Source organism: Mauremys mutica, chromosome 6 (assembly GCF_020497125.1).
Source record: "Mauremys mutica isolate MM-2020 ecotype Southern chromosome 6, ASM2049712v1, whole genome shotgun sequence".
In the NCBI taxonomy this organism is placed as follows: domain Eukaryota; kingdom Metazoa; phylum Chordata; order Testudines; family Geoemydidae; genus Mauremys; species Mauremys mutica.
The window spans coordinates 91,696,708-91,713,763 of record NC_059077.1 but is presented as its reverse complement, the minus strand read 5'-3'; the positions used below and the strand labels follow the sequence as shown (position 1 = coordinate 91,713,763).

General features: G+C 48.7%; 1 protein-coding gene and 1 long non-coding RNA gene across 2 annotated transcripts in view; one reads left to right on the top strand and one right to left on the bottom strand.

The window, feature by feature from the left end:
• The window catches only part of SMC5 (structural maintenance of chromosomes 5), a 96,958-nt gene that overhangs the window by 56,843 nt on the left and 23,059 nt on the right, over positions 1–17,056 (bottom strand). The window contains exon 7 of the mRNA XM_045021685.1: positions 12,176–12,337. Within this exon, the coding sequence (XP_044877620.1) occupies positions 12,176–12,337 (162 nt within the window). The remainder of the gene's footprint in view (positions 1–12,175; positions 12,338–17,056) is intronic.
• LOC123372973 lies at positions 4,166–9,096 on the top strand. Its single transcript, XR_006580493.1, has 3 exons — positions 4,166–5,386; positions 6,096–6,220; positions 8,821–9,096. It is a non-coding gene; the product is annotated as an uncharacterized LOC123372973 (long non-coding RNA).

Genomic DNA, 17,056 nt, shown 5'->3' with positions numbered 1-17,056 from the left:
GCAACAGTTGTTCACAGCAGAATTCCTTCCTGCTTTTAGAAATCAGTTAATTAATTAAAAATGAGAAAATGATTAAAACTTAGCAGGATAATACCAAGCTGTGCAAATGCAGTTTTGCATTTAACAGTATGGAGGACTGTACAGCATTATGAAAATTAATCTCAGGCTTCCAGCTGTTAAATTCCCTCTAAGGGAACACATACTTTTACAATAAAATTGAAAATAGTTCAATTTTTTTTTTAAAAAGTTAAGACATTCTGAACCACAGAAGCAAAAAAACAAAAAAAAACACTTAACCTTTCCCCCACCTCAAAGAAAAACAACAAACAAACAAACTTTGAGCAGTATTGTGGAGCATGAAATCCAAATATACTTGCATTTATTTATTTATTTGTAATGGACTAGTTTAGCAAAAACATTTTTGTTGTCTTTGAAGTAATATAACAGTAGACTCAGCCTTTAACAGAAAATGATAGCATGCACTTATCTGTTAAAAACACATGATAAAAGAGTAGAGCTAATTAAACGTTGTTACAAATAATAGTTGTTAAAAACTTAGGTCCCAATTCTGCAAGTTCCCCCATGTGGGCAGACATCTTCAGGTGTGTGTTCATTCAGGCGGGAGTGGTAAGCAATCAAATAATTTGGACAAATATTTTTCATTATATCAGTTATTCATTAACTGTTTGCTTTGCCTATTTGTTATTCATAGACTCAAACTGTAAGGCCAGAAGGGACCACCATGATCATCTAATCTGACCTTGTGCATATTGCAGACCACTGAACCTCAGCCACCCAGTCCTCCCTTGTAATAGCTCTATAAACCTCTGGTGAGTAACTGACATCCTCAAATAATGATTTAATTTAAAGACTTCAAGTTACAGAAAATCCACCATTTAATCTAGTTTAAACCAGCAAGTGACCTGTGCCCCAATGGGCAGAGGAAGGTAAAAAAAATGTTCAGGGTCTCTGCCATTCTGACTTGGAGAAAAATTCCTTTGTGATCCCAAATATAGTGATCATTTGGACTCTGAGCACGTCAACAAGACCTACCAGCCAGACACTTGGGAAAGAATACACTGTAGTAACTCAGAGTCATTCCCCTCTAGTGTCTGAGCTCCTGCCGTTGGGGATATTTGCTACTAGCAGTTGCAGATGGGCCACAGGTATTTTAGACCAGGGGTCAGCAACCTTTCGCATGCTGCCCATCAGGGTAATCCTCTGGCGGGGCGCAAGGTGTTTTGTTTATGATGACCATCTGCAGGCACGGCCCCCGTCAGAATTGCGGCCACTGGTAGCTGTGTTGGGGGGAGGGGGGATGCCTGCAGACAGTGAACTTAAACAAAACGCCTCGTGGCCCACTGGAGGATTACCCTGATGGGCTGTGTGCCAAAGATTGCCAACCCCTGTTGTAGACAATCTGATTGTAGCATCCCCCCCATAAACGTATCAAGCTCAATCTTGAAACCAGTTGGGTATTTTGCCTCCACTGCTCCCCTTGGAAGGCTGTCCCAGAACTTCACTCCTCTTATGGTTAGAAATCTTTGTCTAAATTCAAGTCTGAACTCTATGGCAAATTTATATCCATTTGTTCTTGTGCCAACGTTGGCATTTAACTTAAATAACTCCATCCTGGGTAAGTTGTGTGATTGGTGAACTAAGCCATTAGTGTTGTTTCTACACCTTTACACACCTTCAGGGTGGATTAGAAACAATTATTTTTTTAAATCGGACTTTAATTAAATTGGATTTTTGGAATTTAAATTAACTATGTTTCTTTTTTAAAAAAAAATAAACCTATTTAAAATTAAATTTGAAACTGACAGCTTATGTTAAAGCCTAAATTTACTATAATCTATTAAAATCATTTACATTAAATTAAAAAATATTAAGCAGTATATTTGTTGTAGGGCTGCCAATTAATCGCAGTTAACTCACGCGATTAACTCAGAAAAATTAATTGAGATTAATCGCATTCTTAATCACACTGTTAAACAATAGAATACCAATTGAAATGTATTAAATATTTTGGATGTTTTTCTACATTTTCACATATATTATATTCTGTGTTGTAACTGAAACTAAAGTGTATATTACTTTTGATTACAAATAAAATAATTGCACTGTAAAAATGATTAAAAAAATAGTATTTTTCAGTTCACCTCATACAAGTATCTGGGCTCCAGATAGCTCAGTGGTTTGAGCACTGGCCTGCTGACCCTAGGGTCATGAGTTCAATACTTGAGAAGGCCACTTCGGAATCTGGGGCAAAAATCTGTCTGGGGATTGGCCCTGCTTTGAGCAGGGAGTTGGACTAGATGATCTCCTGAGGTCCCTTCCAACCCTGACATTCTAAGTACTGTAGTTCAATCACTTTGTTGTGAAAATGCAACTTACAAATGTAGAATTTTTTTTGTTACGTAACTGCACTCAACAACAAAACAATGTAAAACTTTAGAGCCTACAAGTCCATTCAGTCCTACTTCTTGTTCAGCCAATCGCTAAGAGAAACAAGTTTGTTTACATTTACAGGAGATAATGCTGCCCTCTTCTTATTTATAATGTCACCAGAATGTGAGAACAGGCATTTGCATAGCACTTTTGTAGCTGGCATTGCAAGGTATTTACATGCCAGATACGCTAAACATTTTTGTGCCCCTTCGTGCTTTGGCCACCATTCTAGAGGACATGCTTCAATGCTGATGAATCTCATTAAAAAAAAAAAGTGTTAAATACATTTGTGACTGAACTCCTTGGGGGAGAATTGTATGCCCCCTGCTCTGTTTTACCTGCATTATGCCATACATTTCATGTTCATAGCAGTCTTGGATGATGACCCAGCACTCCTTGTTCCTTTTAAGAACACTTTCACGGTAGATTTCACAAAACGCAAAGAAAGTACCAATGTGAGATTTCTAAAGATAGCTACAGCACTCAACCCAAAGATTAAAAATTTGAAGTGCCTTCCAAAATCTGAGAGCGATGAGGTGTGGAGCATGCTTTCAGAAGTCTTAAAAGAGCAACACTCCAATGCAGGGAGGGGCAAGCAGCCACGTGGAGTGTGCAGGCAGGAAACCGCTCAGCTCTGCTGCACTGCCAGTGGTGAGTGGGGGCCCTGGGCTGTTTTAAATGGCCCAGGGGATGTGCGGGGAGGGCAGGGCCGGGCCAAGGGACAAATCCATCCCCAAACATTGCTGGACTGGGCCCCGGGCCAGGAATATTCCTGCTGCCCAGGCACCACGAGCCCATAGGACTCACCATGGGACTGCGTGGACTTGCAGACTCTAAAATCTTACATTGTTTTAAGTTTAATTCAGTTTTTTTGTACATAATTCTAAATTTGTAAATTCAACTTTCATGATAAAGAGATTGCACTACAGTACTTGTATTAGGTGAATTGAAAAATAATATTTCTTTTGTTTTATTACAGTGCAAATACTTGTAATCAAAAATAAATATAAAGTGAGTACGGTACAATTTGTATTCTGTGTTGTAATTGAAATCAATATATTTGAAAATGTAGAAAACATCAAAAATATTTAAATAAATGGTATTCTATTATTGTTTAACAGTGTGATTAATTTTTTTAATCGCTTGACAGCCCTAATATGTTTTTCCCCTAACAGTACCCGTAGGTGGGGAGTGCCCCCACGACCCCTGGAGTGGCGCCTGCCTGGCGCGGTATAAGGGGAGCTGTGCGCTCCCCACACCCTCAGTTCCTTCTTGCCAGACAACTCCGACAGAGGGAAAGGAGGGTGGGATGTGGAATAGACATGAGCAACACATCTCGAAGAACACCAGTTACAGAAAAGGTAACTGTCTTTTCTTCTTTGAGTGATTGCTCATGTGTATTCCACAGTAGGTGATTCTAAGCTGTATCTGTTGGAGGTGGGTAGGAGTTCACAAGTTCCCAGGACGGAGGACAGCCCTGCTGAACCCGGCATCATCCCTGGTTTGGGAGACGATCGCATAATGTGAGGTGAACGTGTGAACTGAGGACCACGTGGCAGCCCTACAAATGTCCTGGATAGGGACGTGGGCCACGAAGGCAGCTGACAAGGCCTGCGCCCGGGTCAAGTGCGCCCTCACAATGGGTGGCAGGGGAACGCCAGCCAGCTCATAACAGGACCGGATGCATGAAGTGATCCAGTTGGAAAGCCTCTGGGTGGAGATCGGCTGGCCCCTCGCACACTCAGCCCAGACGACAAACAGTTATGGGGACTTTCTGAACGGCTTAGTCCACTTGAGTTAGAAAGCCAAAGCCTGCCACACGTCATTGGATGCGTGAGGCTTGGGGCAGAGGACCGGTAGAAAAATGTCCTGACTCATATGGTATGCGGAGACCATCTTAGGGAGGAATGAGGGGCGTGGGCGAAGCTGGACCTTGTCCTTGTGAAAAACCACGTACAGGGGTTTGGAGGTCAGGGCCCTGAGCTCCGAGACTTGTCTAGCTGACATGATAACCAGAAATGCCGCCTTCCACGAAAGGTGAGACCAGGAGCATGTGGCCAACGGCTCATATGGGGGCCCCGTGAGATGAGCTAAGACCAGGTTTAAGTCTCACTGTGGAACCGGGAGTCTAGAGTACAGGAAGAGGCATTCCAGACCTTTAAGGAACCGGCCAGTCATAGCATGGGAGAACACCCTGTGTCCTTGTACTGGCGGATGGAAGGCCGATATGGCCGCCAGGTGCACCTTGACTGACAAGGAGGGCCCAGGGACTGGCGCCCTCAGGTGGAGGAGATAATCAAGGACAAGCTGGAGAGGGGCAGACACTGGGGAGACACCCTGGTCTGTCGCCCACTTAGAGAATCGTGACCACTTAGCCAAGTAAGCGCGGCGAGTGGAGGGCCGTCTACTTTCAAGGAGGACGCGCTGAACCTGTTCTGAACACGCCCTCTCCTCTCCCAACCATTGAGCAGCCACGCTGTAAGATGGAGAGCCACCAGGTTGGGGTGGAGGAAGCGGCCCTGATCCTGAGACAGCAAGTCCGGGCGGAGTGGTAACTGCCATGGCAGAGCTACGGCCAGGCTCATGAGGGTCCCGAACCAGCACTGCCTGGGCCACGCTGGGGCAATCAGGAGGACCCGGGCCTTGTCCAACTTTATCTTTTCCAGGACCCTGCTGATTAGAGGGAACGGGGGAAAGGCGTAGAGGAGCCTGCATGACCAGGACAGGAGAAATGCATCGGAGATAGTGCCCCTTCCCAGGCCCCCCCAAAGCAAAACCGGGGGCATCACCGGTTCTGTTGAGATGCAAACAGGTCCACCTGGGGAGTTCCCCACCTTTGGAAGAGCTGGTGGGCCACTTCCAGGTGGAGGGACCACTCGTGTTGCGAGGAGAAGTCCATGCTTAGGCGATCTGCTCATCTCGTTCTGGGTGCCCGGTAAGTGGAAGGCCTTCAGGTGGATATTGTGGGCTATACAGAAGTCCCACAGCCTGAGGGCTTCGTGGCAGAGGGCAGAGGACCGGGCCCCGCCTTGCCTGTTGATACAGAACATGGAAGCTGTATTGTCCGTGAGGACCTTGACTACCTTTCCCTCCAGGCGCGAGAGGAAGGCCATACACGCCAGTCGCACCGCCCTGAGCTCCTTGACGTTTATATGTAGGGTCAGGTCTTGAGCCGACCACAGGCCATAGGTCTGAATGCTCCCCACGTGGGCTCCCCAACCCAGGTCCAACGCATCGGACACCAGCTCCAATGACGGGGCGTTGTCCCTGAATGGGACCCCGTGGAGCATGTTGCTTGGGGTGGACTACCACCTCAGGGAGGTGATCACCGAGCCTGGCACTGTGAGGACCTTGTCCATCCCGTCCGTGGCCTGGGAGAAATTCGAGGCCAGCCAGAGCTGAAGGAGCCTCATCCTGAGTCTGGCGTGACGGACCACGTACGTGCACGCTGACATATGGCCCATGAGTTGCAGGCAAACCCTGGCTTTTGTAACCGGGAACCTCATGACCGAGTTGATGAGACCCTTTAGGGTCTCGAACCTGTCTGGTGGGAGAGAGGCCCTGGCCAACACTGCATCCAGGAGCGCCCCAATAAACTTGATGCATTGGACAGGGACTAACGTGGACTTGGTATTGTTTACAAGCAGGCCAAAGGCGGTGCACGTTAACAGGAGGAGCGGTACATGATCCCTCACCTGCGACCGGGAGGTGCCCTTGACAAGCCAATCGACCAGATATAAGGAAATATCTGGACCCCCCAGCGTCTGAGGTAGGCCACTACCACCAACATGCATTTTGTAAACACCCTGGGGGCAGTGGACAGTCCAAACAGAAGACCATAAATTGGCAATGATTGTGTCCCACCACAAACCAGAGGAAGCGCCTGTGCCCCTCGAATATGTGGATGTGGAAGTACACGTCCTGTAGATCGAGGGCAGCGTACCTGTCCCTGGGATCCAGGGAGGGGATGAAGGAGGCCAGGGAGACCATGCGGAATTTGAGTTTCACCATGTGCTGATTTAGGCCCTGTATGTCCAGTATGGGTCTGAGCCCCGCCTTTAGCCTTCGGGATAAGGAAGTAATGGGAGTAGTACCCCTTGCCTGTGAACTCCTCGGGCACCGCCTCTATCGCTCCTAGTTCCACGAGCCGCCTCACCTCCTGCTCGAGCAGAGCTTTGTGAGAGGTCCCTCGGGGGGCATGGGAGCGGAGGGTGGTTGGGCGGGGAGGACGTAAACTGGAGGGTGTAACCCTGGGAGATGGTGTTGAGGACCCATCGGTCCAAGGTGGTCCGTGACCATTCTGGGAGGAAAGCACATAACCGGTTGGAGAAGGGAAGCTTTATTGGGGTTGGATCCCTGATAAGGACTGGCGGGATGCCCCCAAGCGTCCCATCAAAACTACCTTTTCCTTGCCTGCTTGCCCTTAGAGGTTCCAGCCTACGAGGGCTTCTCTTATAGTCCCGCTGCTTCTCATGGGCGGCCTCGTACTTCAGGAGGGCAGCCAGGGTAGAAGTCTGCTGCGGCTTAAATTTAGGTTTTGCCGGCGCCAGGACATACAGGCCCAGTGTCTGGAGGGTCATGTGGGAGTCCTTCATGCCACGCAGCCTTGTATCCAGTGATGAGCTGCCAAAATCTTAACAACGGGTTCCCTATAAAAAGTTCTGATTTAACAACGGGTTCCCTATAAAAAGTTCTGATTTAAGGGATGTGCGACAGCATGTATTTTTTGTACCAATAGGGTTACCATACGTCCATATTTTCCCAGGAGGTGATTAAGAACCGAAAAGCCTGACATGTCCAGGAAAATACAGATGTATTTTAACCCTACCTAAAGTTCTTTTTTAAAAAGATGGGGCTGAACTAGAAATGAGCTCCGTTTCACATGTGTGGGTGGTGATCAGGGACAGTCTCAATTTTTGGGTCTTTTTCTTATATAGGCTCCTATTACCCCTCACCGCCGTCCCGATTTTTCACACTTGCTGTCTGGTCACTCTAGGGTGTGCACATGTGTGGGTCCCAGCTGCTCCCTGCCCCCCCCTCATTAAAGCAGGTGTGCAGGGTTACTGCCCTGGAAACTGCAGGGCACCAGTGGATGTGGGGCTGGCTGCAGATAGGGGCGTGGGGCAGGGCTAGCTGGAGGCAGGGAGTGACACGGGCTGGCTGTGGGCAGGTGATGCAGACGGGCGGGCTGCGGGTGGCTGTGGGCAGGGGGTGGCTGCGGGCGGCTGTCGGCAGGGGGTGGCTGCGGGCAGGGGGTGGCTGTGGCAGGGGCTGGCTGCAGGCAGAGGCTGGCTGTGGCAAGGGCTGGCTGCGGACAGAGGGCGGCTGTGGGCAGGGGCTGGCTGCGGGTGGCTGTGGGCAGGGGGTGGGGCAGAGGGCGGCTGTGGGCAGGGGCTGGCTGCGGGTGGCTGTGGGCAGGGGGTGGGGCAGAGGGCGGCTGTGGGCAGGGGCTGGCAGAGGGCGGCTGTGGGCAGGGGCTGGCTGCGGGTGGCTGTGGGCAGGGGCTGGCTGGGGGCAGAGGGCGGCTATGGGCAGGGGGTGGGGCAGGGGGCGGCTGGGGGCAGGGGCTGGCTGTGGGCAGGGGGGCGGCTGTGGGCAGGGGGGTGGCTGTGGGTGGCTGGGGGCAGGGGCTGGCTGCGGGCAGAGGGCGGCTGTAGGCAGGGGGCTGGCTGTGGGCAGGGGCTGGCTAGGGGCAGGGGCTGGCTGGGGGCAGGAGGTGGCTGGGGGCGGCGGGGGGCAGGGGGCGGGGCAGGGGCTGGCTGGAGGTGGCTGGGGGCAGGGGCAGGGGCTGGCTGGGGCCAGGGGGTGGCTGGGGGCAGGGGGTGGGGCAGGGGGTGGCTGGGGGCAGGGGGTGGCTGTGGGGGGCAGGGGGCGGCTGTGGGGGGCAGGGGGCGGCTGTGGGCAGGGGCTGGCTGGGGCTGGCTGGGGGCAGGGGCTGGCAGGGGCTGGCTGGGGGTAGCTGCGGGCAGGGGCTGGCAGGGGCTGGCTGGGGGTAGCTGGGGGCAGGGGGTGGCTGGGGGCAGGGAAGGCGGGGGAGGGGCGCAGATACTCACACGGGGGGAGCGGCTGGGAGCAGCAGGACGCAGCCGGGGACTCACCAGGCAGCAGCAGGAGCCCCCAGGCCAGAGGTCCAAAGAGCAGCAGCAGCAGCAACAGGGCCAGGAGGCAGCTCACATGGCTCTCGCAGGACAGCGCAGCGCCCCCCGGAGGCCGGGAGGAGGAATTACAGGCTTCCCAGGCAGAGCCCATCAAAGCTTCCCTCACAGGGAAGCTAGTTAACAAGCGGTTCTAAAACCGCTTCTAAATTTAACAACGGGTTCGTGCGAACCAGCTCCAGCTCACCCCTGCTTGTATCTGTTTCCTCTGCAGACAGGGCTTTCCCATCAAACGGGAGGTCCTGCATGGAAGACTGCGCCTCGCTGGACAGCCCAGAGAGTAAGAGCCATGACGCCCGTCTCATGGACACCACTGAGGCCATCGATTGTGCGGCCGTGTCCACAGCATCTGAGGCAGCCTGTAGGGGAGCTCAAGCTGCCGTTGCCCCTTCCTCCACGAGCACCCTGAACTCCTTCTTATCATGCCCCTGGAGGGAGTCCTCAAATTTGGGCAGGAAGCCCCACAGACTGAATTTGTACTGACCCAGGAGAGCCTGATGGTTCGCCACTCGTAACTGGAAACTCAAAGACAAATACATTTTTCTTCCGAAAGAGTCCAGTCTCCAAGAGTCTTTGTTCTTTGGGGTCGGGGCTGGCTAACCTTGTCGTTCCCTGATGACCAACTCGACCACCAGGGAGCTGGGTGCCAGGTGGGTATATAGGTACTCATGCCCCTTAGCGGGTACGAAGTACTTTCGCTCAGCCTTTTTTGATATAGGGGCCAACGAGGGCATTGTTTGCCACAGGACATTCAAAATCTTAGCCACCCCTTCATGGAGTGGCAAGGCCACCCTACCCGGTGCTGATGGGGACAGCACATTAAACAGGGAGTCCACAGGCTCTTCCACCTCCTCTGCCTGGAGGTGGAGGCTTGCTGCCACCCTCTTTAGGAGGTCTTGGTGGGCCCTAAAGTCCTCCTGTGGGATGGAGGGGGGCGGGGCCGCAATCGCCTCCTCCGGGTGGGGGCGAAGAGGCCAGCGCGGTGCTCTCAGTGTCAGCCAGCACCAGAGGATCCACCCCTTGGTCGGACTCCAGGCACGGTGCCGAGGACGTGCGTCCCACCAACCCCTTTGTCAGGGGTCTAGAGATGGATGCCGACAGAGCCTCCAAAGCTTTGGCCACCGAGCGAGCTCCCACTGGGGGCTACGTCGGAGGCCACGGTGCCCACTGGTACCACTCGGCTGGCGATGATGCTCGGTGTCCCTGCACTTGCTGTGGCACCGCCGGGGCTGGCTGTCCGGGTTGCCCGGTTTGGCTCGTCGAAGGGCGGCTATGAGCGGAGACCTGGCTGGCATAGGATCCGCTGCTGTCTCTCAGTCAAGAGGAGTGGCAGTACTGGGATCTTCAACGGTCACAGGACCGCAATCTTGACATGGAGGACCGGTACCAATGGTAATAGCTGCTCCACGAACGGCCTCGACAGGCGGACCCACGACAGCAAGACGACGGTGATCAACGCCCAGGGCTGCGATGTCTCGGCAGAGACTCGGAGTGGAAGTCCGAGTGGGAACGGCATCGACAACTGTGCCGTGACCAACTGTGGTACCTTTTTTGGGACGAGGACCGACGACATCTGCCGCAGTCCTGTCGATATCTGCTCTCTGAGGAGGACCGGTCCAAGAGTTCCGGATGGATGGAACTCAGCCCGACAGTCTAGCTGGCGTCGGGGCAATCCACGTGGACTCTGCCCCAAGCGGACACTGGGCGGTGATCAGCATCGGGAACGTTCCCTTGACTGAGACTGGTACCGAGCCAGGGGCAACTGTGGAGATCCCAGCGGCGGCTTGCCTCTGGAGCGCAGGATCGACGTTGGCGGGGCTCCGGGCACCGGCATGGACATGACGTCCTGGGCCGCTTGGAGGGCTTTGGATGTGGAAGGCATCCGGACATCTGGGGAGGCCTGTTCCGAAGAGGCTGGGCTACTCCACTTTATGTGAGTCGGAGGCCAGGGGATCGAGGACTGCCCGACATGGGCCTAGCCTCTTTCCCAGACTTCCCTCGGTGCCACTGCAAGGAAGGAGTCTTGGTCCTCTTGGCGTGTCCCGTGGACGGGGAGCAGTGCTTATTGGTCGAAGGCACCGGCTGATCGCCGCATACTGGCACCGCAGTGCCCAGTATCAGCTCAGAGCAGCATGCCAGGGTCAGGGTCAGCGCCAATTCCATCAGAATGGCCCGGAGCCTAATGTCTCTTTCCCTTTTGGTCCGAAGCTTAAACGATTTGCAAATTTTGCACCTTTCGTTGATGTGGGTCTCTCCCACATCAACGAAAGGCGCAAACAGTCTGTGTGCGGGTCGCTCCTCGGCACAGAACACCGACAAGAACCACAAGACTTAAATCCTGGGCTCGGGGCATGCCCCAGCCTGGGCTCACTGACTAACTAAACCAGCTAACTAACTACAGGTACTAAATGAACGAACAGTTCTGGGGACGAGCTAGAGCGAAGCAGAGCAGTTCTGACGCACCTTCACTGGTGGCAAGAAGGAACTGAGGGTGGGGGGAGCGCGCAGCTCCTCTTATACCGCACCAGGCAGGTGCCGTTCCAGGGGCCGTGGAGGGCGCTCCCCCCCTACGGGTAGTGCTAGGGGAAAAACTTCTGGCACCGGTGCACGTGGCGACCATGCACACCTACTATGGAATACACATGAGCAATCACTCGAAGAAGTTAACAAACACCAATTTTAGTGCAAAGGCAATATTTAGTTGCATACCATTATGTTTCAATAGTTACCAGCTAAGGAGAATCAATCTTTCTTTCGGAAAATAACTAAAAAGTAAAAATGTAAAATGATTAAACCATCAGTTTTAATCAAGGTTTCCTGATCACTGATTTAAATTGTGATTAAAATTGGTGATTTAGAATGCTTTAAGTCAAACCACCCTGCTCACCACTTTTTAAAAGAACAAATAGCAAATAATGAATACAGTACATCTGATACTCGGGCTAAAATACATGGAGGAGGACCAGTTACTATCTGACAAACTCTATCATATAGGTATTTATAATAGGGTTAAATGTAGATGGAGTAGCAGCTAAGGAAATCAGTAAGGCCAAAATATTCAAAATTGGATGCATAAAGCTAGCTACCTAAACTAAATTGGCCTGATTTTCAGGAGGTGCTCATCAATCAGAGTTCCCAAATTAAGAAATGAAAGCGCTGCAGGTGCTTGGCACATCTAGAAAAAAAATCAGGCCAAATTAATTAGATCCCTAACTTTATGTACCTAGGTCTGTATATGTTGGCCTAAAGATTTTTAGTATAAGAAAACCATATGGCTATGTCTATTCCTATGGTGCTTTTACAGTAGTGCACCAAACGTGATCATGGAAAGTGAACTAAGTAGTACCTAACTCCACACAGCCATATTTAATTTCCTTTTAGGGAGGAGAGGCACAAAGAACAGAGCAGGAAAAATGAAGGCAAAAATACTTTCATTAAAATCTCTTCTAAAAACATGCTACTTCTACTATACAAAAATGAACATATTCTGATTGCTTCATATTCCATTTTCAGCTTTATTAAACACATGGAATGTCTAAATACTTTAACCGAGAATCCAAAATACATACCTTCTCTTTGATTTTTATATCCAAATTCCTCCATTGCTTTTCAACTTCTTGGATTTGCTGTGTCATTGGAGACTTTGTTTGTTGTAGTTTTTTTAATTCTTCCTTTGCATGGTCACGGTTTTGTTTCACCTCCTCATGCTCTTGGCGAACGTTTTCATATTCCTTGCAAGAGTTTCAAGCAAAACAATGAAAGCCTTTTATCTTCTGAGTTTAGCTGGATACACATATTATGCCCTTGCAATGCTCATGTTTAATTCAACAAGAATCATGCAGAAAGTCTGTTTTACAGTGATGGAGTTCCAGTACTGGTTCAATTAACTTGCTAGATATGGATCAGCTTGACCCTGAGATACAATGACCAACCTATTTCCTGCTGATCAAAAGCATGCAATGGCATTTGAACAATTTTGCTTTAAAGTATGAGTGTAAACATCCAATTATTCTGTGAATATCCTGACTTGTGTGTGTGTCCTGGACAATACTGAACTTGGGGAGTTTGTCCTGGTTTCGGCATAGCCCACCAGTTGACAACTTCAACCCATCATTCCACTGCAACTCCCAACACCAAGATGAACTTGGAAACTCTACTGGTATCTACAGGACCCTGAAATGTGAGTTCAAGAGCAAAAGAGTCTGAGGTACTCCAGACTCTGGGGCATACAAAAAACAGAAATGCTCATATTAGGATTTCAGACTATTATCTATTGCTTTTGCTGTATGTGTTGCTGCCTTTTCCCACCTGGATATTAATTTTTCTACTTGTAAACAGAGAACATTTTTGTATTGCTGCCCAAGTTACTTTGAAACATTCTTTGTCAACCCCTTCCAAAATGGTCAGTCTCAGAACAACAACTTAATCCCCTGGTGACACTGACAGATAAACAGTTTGCTCTCCAGTTATTGTTGTTTAAGATTATTGCAGGGACAGATTCAAAGTCTTGGGATGCACCTCACAATGCCACATCCTTGCTGGAAACATCTAGATAGCCTTGGCCTATGGAAAATGCAGCATCAAATGCTGAGACCCAAAGGGTATATAAAGGAGCCATGGGCCTGCCCTGCACCTCAGTTTCTTTCACTATTTCAAAGTACACTAGGAAGGCTCAGAAATAGTTGGGAAGGAGGATTGATCATGTCAATTAGCCTACACAAGCTAGCACCTCCAAGTTATTCAGTTATAGGTGAATATTGCTTTTTCAAATATTTTCTTAAGAGATCTATTCTCTGTGAATCTGATTAGCAAAGATTCTTGTAAAGGTGGGTAGGAGGACCTAACTAAACAAACAAACATTATTCTACCAAGTTGAGTGTCAGATCTTAAGATAAATCTAGAATGACATGTATATGTATGAACCACGTCATAGCTCTACAGATGCCAAGTATGGGAATGTTTCCAAGAGAAACTGTGGAGATTACAAATAAGCAATGGAATGTACGTTAAGACTTTTGGGAATCATAACCCTCACAAGATCATAACACTTTGTAAGTACACCGCCACCCCGCTATAACGCGACCCAATAGAACATGGGTTCGCATATAGCACGGTAGCAGCGGGGCTCCAGCGGTGCTTTAAAGGGTCCGGGACGCTGGCTGCTGTGGGGAGCCCAGGGCCCTTTAAATCACCGCTGGAACCCTGCCGCCTCTACCCCAGGGCTACAGCAGCGGGGCTTGGGCAGCGCTTTAAAGGATCCAGGCTCCCCGCAGTGGCCAGAGCCCGGAGCTCTTTAAATCACTGCCAGAGCCCTGCTGCTGCTACCCCAGGGCTGCGGCAGCGGGGCTCGCTGGCGGGTTAAAGGGCTTGGGGCTCTGGTTGCTGCAGCTCCCCACGACCGCATTATATCAGGGTAGAGGTGTATATATATTCTCTAGGTAGGTAATTTTATAAAGAATCTGTAGGACTACTTGATGGGTTTATTTCCACTAAAGGTAGTAGCTAAATGCTCTTTTTACACCTAGGCTATGTAGTGAAGTTTTCCCCAGTAATTAATGTAGTTTTGGGGGGAAAAGAAGAGGAAAGTCAAACAGGTGGTTAATAAAGGGATATCAGAGTAGATCCATAGATTTCAAGAATGGGAAGGGCCATTATGATCATCTAGTCTGATCTCCTGCATAACAAAGGTCACAGTAATACCTGTACTGCACCCAATAATTTGTGGTTGACCTAAACCATGTCTTTTCTAAAGGTCATCTAAGCTCCACCACCACCACCACCACCAGCATTGCAGTGAGAACTCATGTTCAGTTAGTTATGAATAATGACTGCCAGGTCATTTTCAAAGTCACTGACTTCCAACATAGTCCAGCAACCTGTAAGTATCTAAACTACCTTAGATAATCATTTGGACTACGTACAAAATCACCAGTGGATCTTTATAGAGAAACTTGATAAAGTGAAACAGTAGTCCAATAAACCGAGTTCAGCCTGATACTTGAGAGGTTTTTTTGTGTCAAAAGATAATCAAATATCATCAGAATAGTAGCAGATGTTGGGTTAATCTGGTTTTGGGCTGCCCACACAGAGAATCTCTTACATTTTGCAGCACGTTTGTCTAACAGAGTGTTTACAAATCTGCATCAGTATCAGCTGCACCTCCAAAACACACTAATGATTCTGTCCTGTTAAGATTTTAAAATCCAAACAGGAAGTTGCAAGGATTTTTAGTCCAAGTGTAGCATGCTGTCATTTTCTGTGAAAGAAGAGTGGGAATTAGTGAAAAAGAGGATGGAAGCTTCAGGTTAGCCCCCCAGTTGGACTTATTGGTATTGGATATACCAGAAGCACCTTTTCTCCATCCTCTCCAATATTCTGTTATTCTCGGGATCAGCGGTATTGGAGTTAAGGCATAAAGAAAGGAAAGCATGAAAGGAGAAATAATGTCTTCCTCTTTTGAAGACAGTATATGGCATCCTCTTTCATTGCCAATAGATCTATCTGTGGGATTTTTCCATCTCAGAAACAAGGAACAAAGCACTTTTTACTTTCAAGACCATTTGTGCTAGAAGGTGAAATTTCTGCTGAGACAGGAGAACACTTCAACCTCCCTGGCCACACAATAGCAGATCTTAAGGTGGCCATCCTGCAGCAAAAAAACTTCAGGACCAGACTTCAAAGAGAAACTGCTGAGCTCCAGTTCATCTGCAAATTTGACACCATCAGCTCAGGATTAAACAAAGACTGTGAATGGCTTGCCAACTACAGAACCAGTTTCTCCTCCCTTGGTTTTCACTCAACTGCTAGAACAGGGCCTCATCCTCCCTGATTGAACTAACCTCGTTATCTCTAGCTTGCTTCTTGCTTGCATATATAAACCTGCCCCTGGAAATTTCCACTACTTGCATCCGAAGAAGTGGGTATTCACCCACGAAAGCTCATGCTGCAAAACGTCTGTTAGTCTATAAGGTGCTACAGGATTCTTTGCTGCTTCTGCTGAGACTGTAGACTAATGTACTCTATATGCCTCACAGGCCAACAGTGTTAAGGACATGATTTTAAATGCACTACCTTCTCAAGGAATAGCTTTATTACAAGAAGCAGATCTGGCTCAACCCTGGTAGATGATATAGTTCATCTTCATGCTACTGCCTGCTAAATATTTGTATTACCTGATCCTGTATTTGACAGATAACAGACTTGAGAGCCAACTAAACCACTTGTCCCAGTATAATGGTATGCAACCTGGCATCTGCCAAGTTACAGAATTTTAATTGTGACTTAACTAAGTGAGCATTCCAACCCATGGCAGAGACACCTATTGACATTACTATACTGGGATTCAGTGGTTGGAAAGGTTCGGGTCTTCTCTGTTCAAATCCACTATGCAAGTGAGTTCAGTGTTCTGAGGGATAGCCACTAGCAGGTAGGGGTCAGGCTGACTGCTTCTTGTCCACCTTCAGACCCAAATATTCAGGATGGCAAAAGCGTAGTCAATGCTTTCTACAGAGCTCTCAGGAAAATTTAAGTGTGCAGGTGTGTCTCAGCTGTGTGAATCTACAAAGGCATTACTCAAAGAACCATTTATTTCTAAACGTAAAAGTCAATTCAGAAATGTGTGTTATGACAAACAATTAGTTTTCCCCTTAGTCTCTATTGATTAGCCTTCAAAGTACTGCCCCAATAACAGTGATGTCAATGCTCTTTCCTGATTAACTGTGCACAGCCTGTAGCTGTCCTGTTTAAACAGATACTTTTTACGCCTTAACCGAGTTATCCCCTACCACTACAGGAGAAATTCACTTCACCCACATAAAAGAAAAGGACAAAGTTCATCCTCCACTGCCAGATTGGAAGGCTATAGCCCATGTCCTTCAGTAGCTGTCCTTTCATAGCATTTGTACTGTGGGTTGGGACACCTGAGTCACATAACTATGCATCCTGTTGCCTTTCCTCAAGTGTACTCATCAATGGCTGGCATGGAGGCTTCTTCCTTAATGTACAGGGAGCTTCTCTGTGGTTGTTACACCTGCAACTCCCCTCATACAGCACCACTACATGGCTAACCTACCGTAGAGGGCCAGGCTTTCTGCACCCTCTGTAAATTTCAATCACTATAAATGAGATCCAAAAATTTGGCACACATACTTCATTAATTAAAGTTTCCTTTGTGGGCTTAAATGAATGGCATGAAAGCAGAGTAAATATAATAATGACATAATGCCTCAAAATTCTAAACAACCCCAGCTTAATTGATGGCTTTGAATCTCCAATTCTGAGTCAGTTTTGAAATATCACATTTTGTAATTCAAAATAATTCAGACTCTTGTGGACATAAGAAGGTGGCTATTAAAGCAAGCCAAAATGATTTACCTTTAACCCAGCACGTCTCTTATTTATTTTGATTTCTTTAAAGCACTTATCTCCAGCTCTAGGCACTTGTATGACAA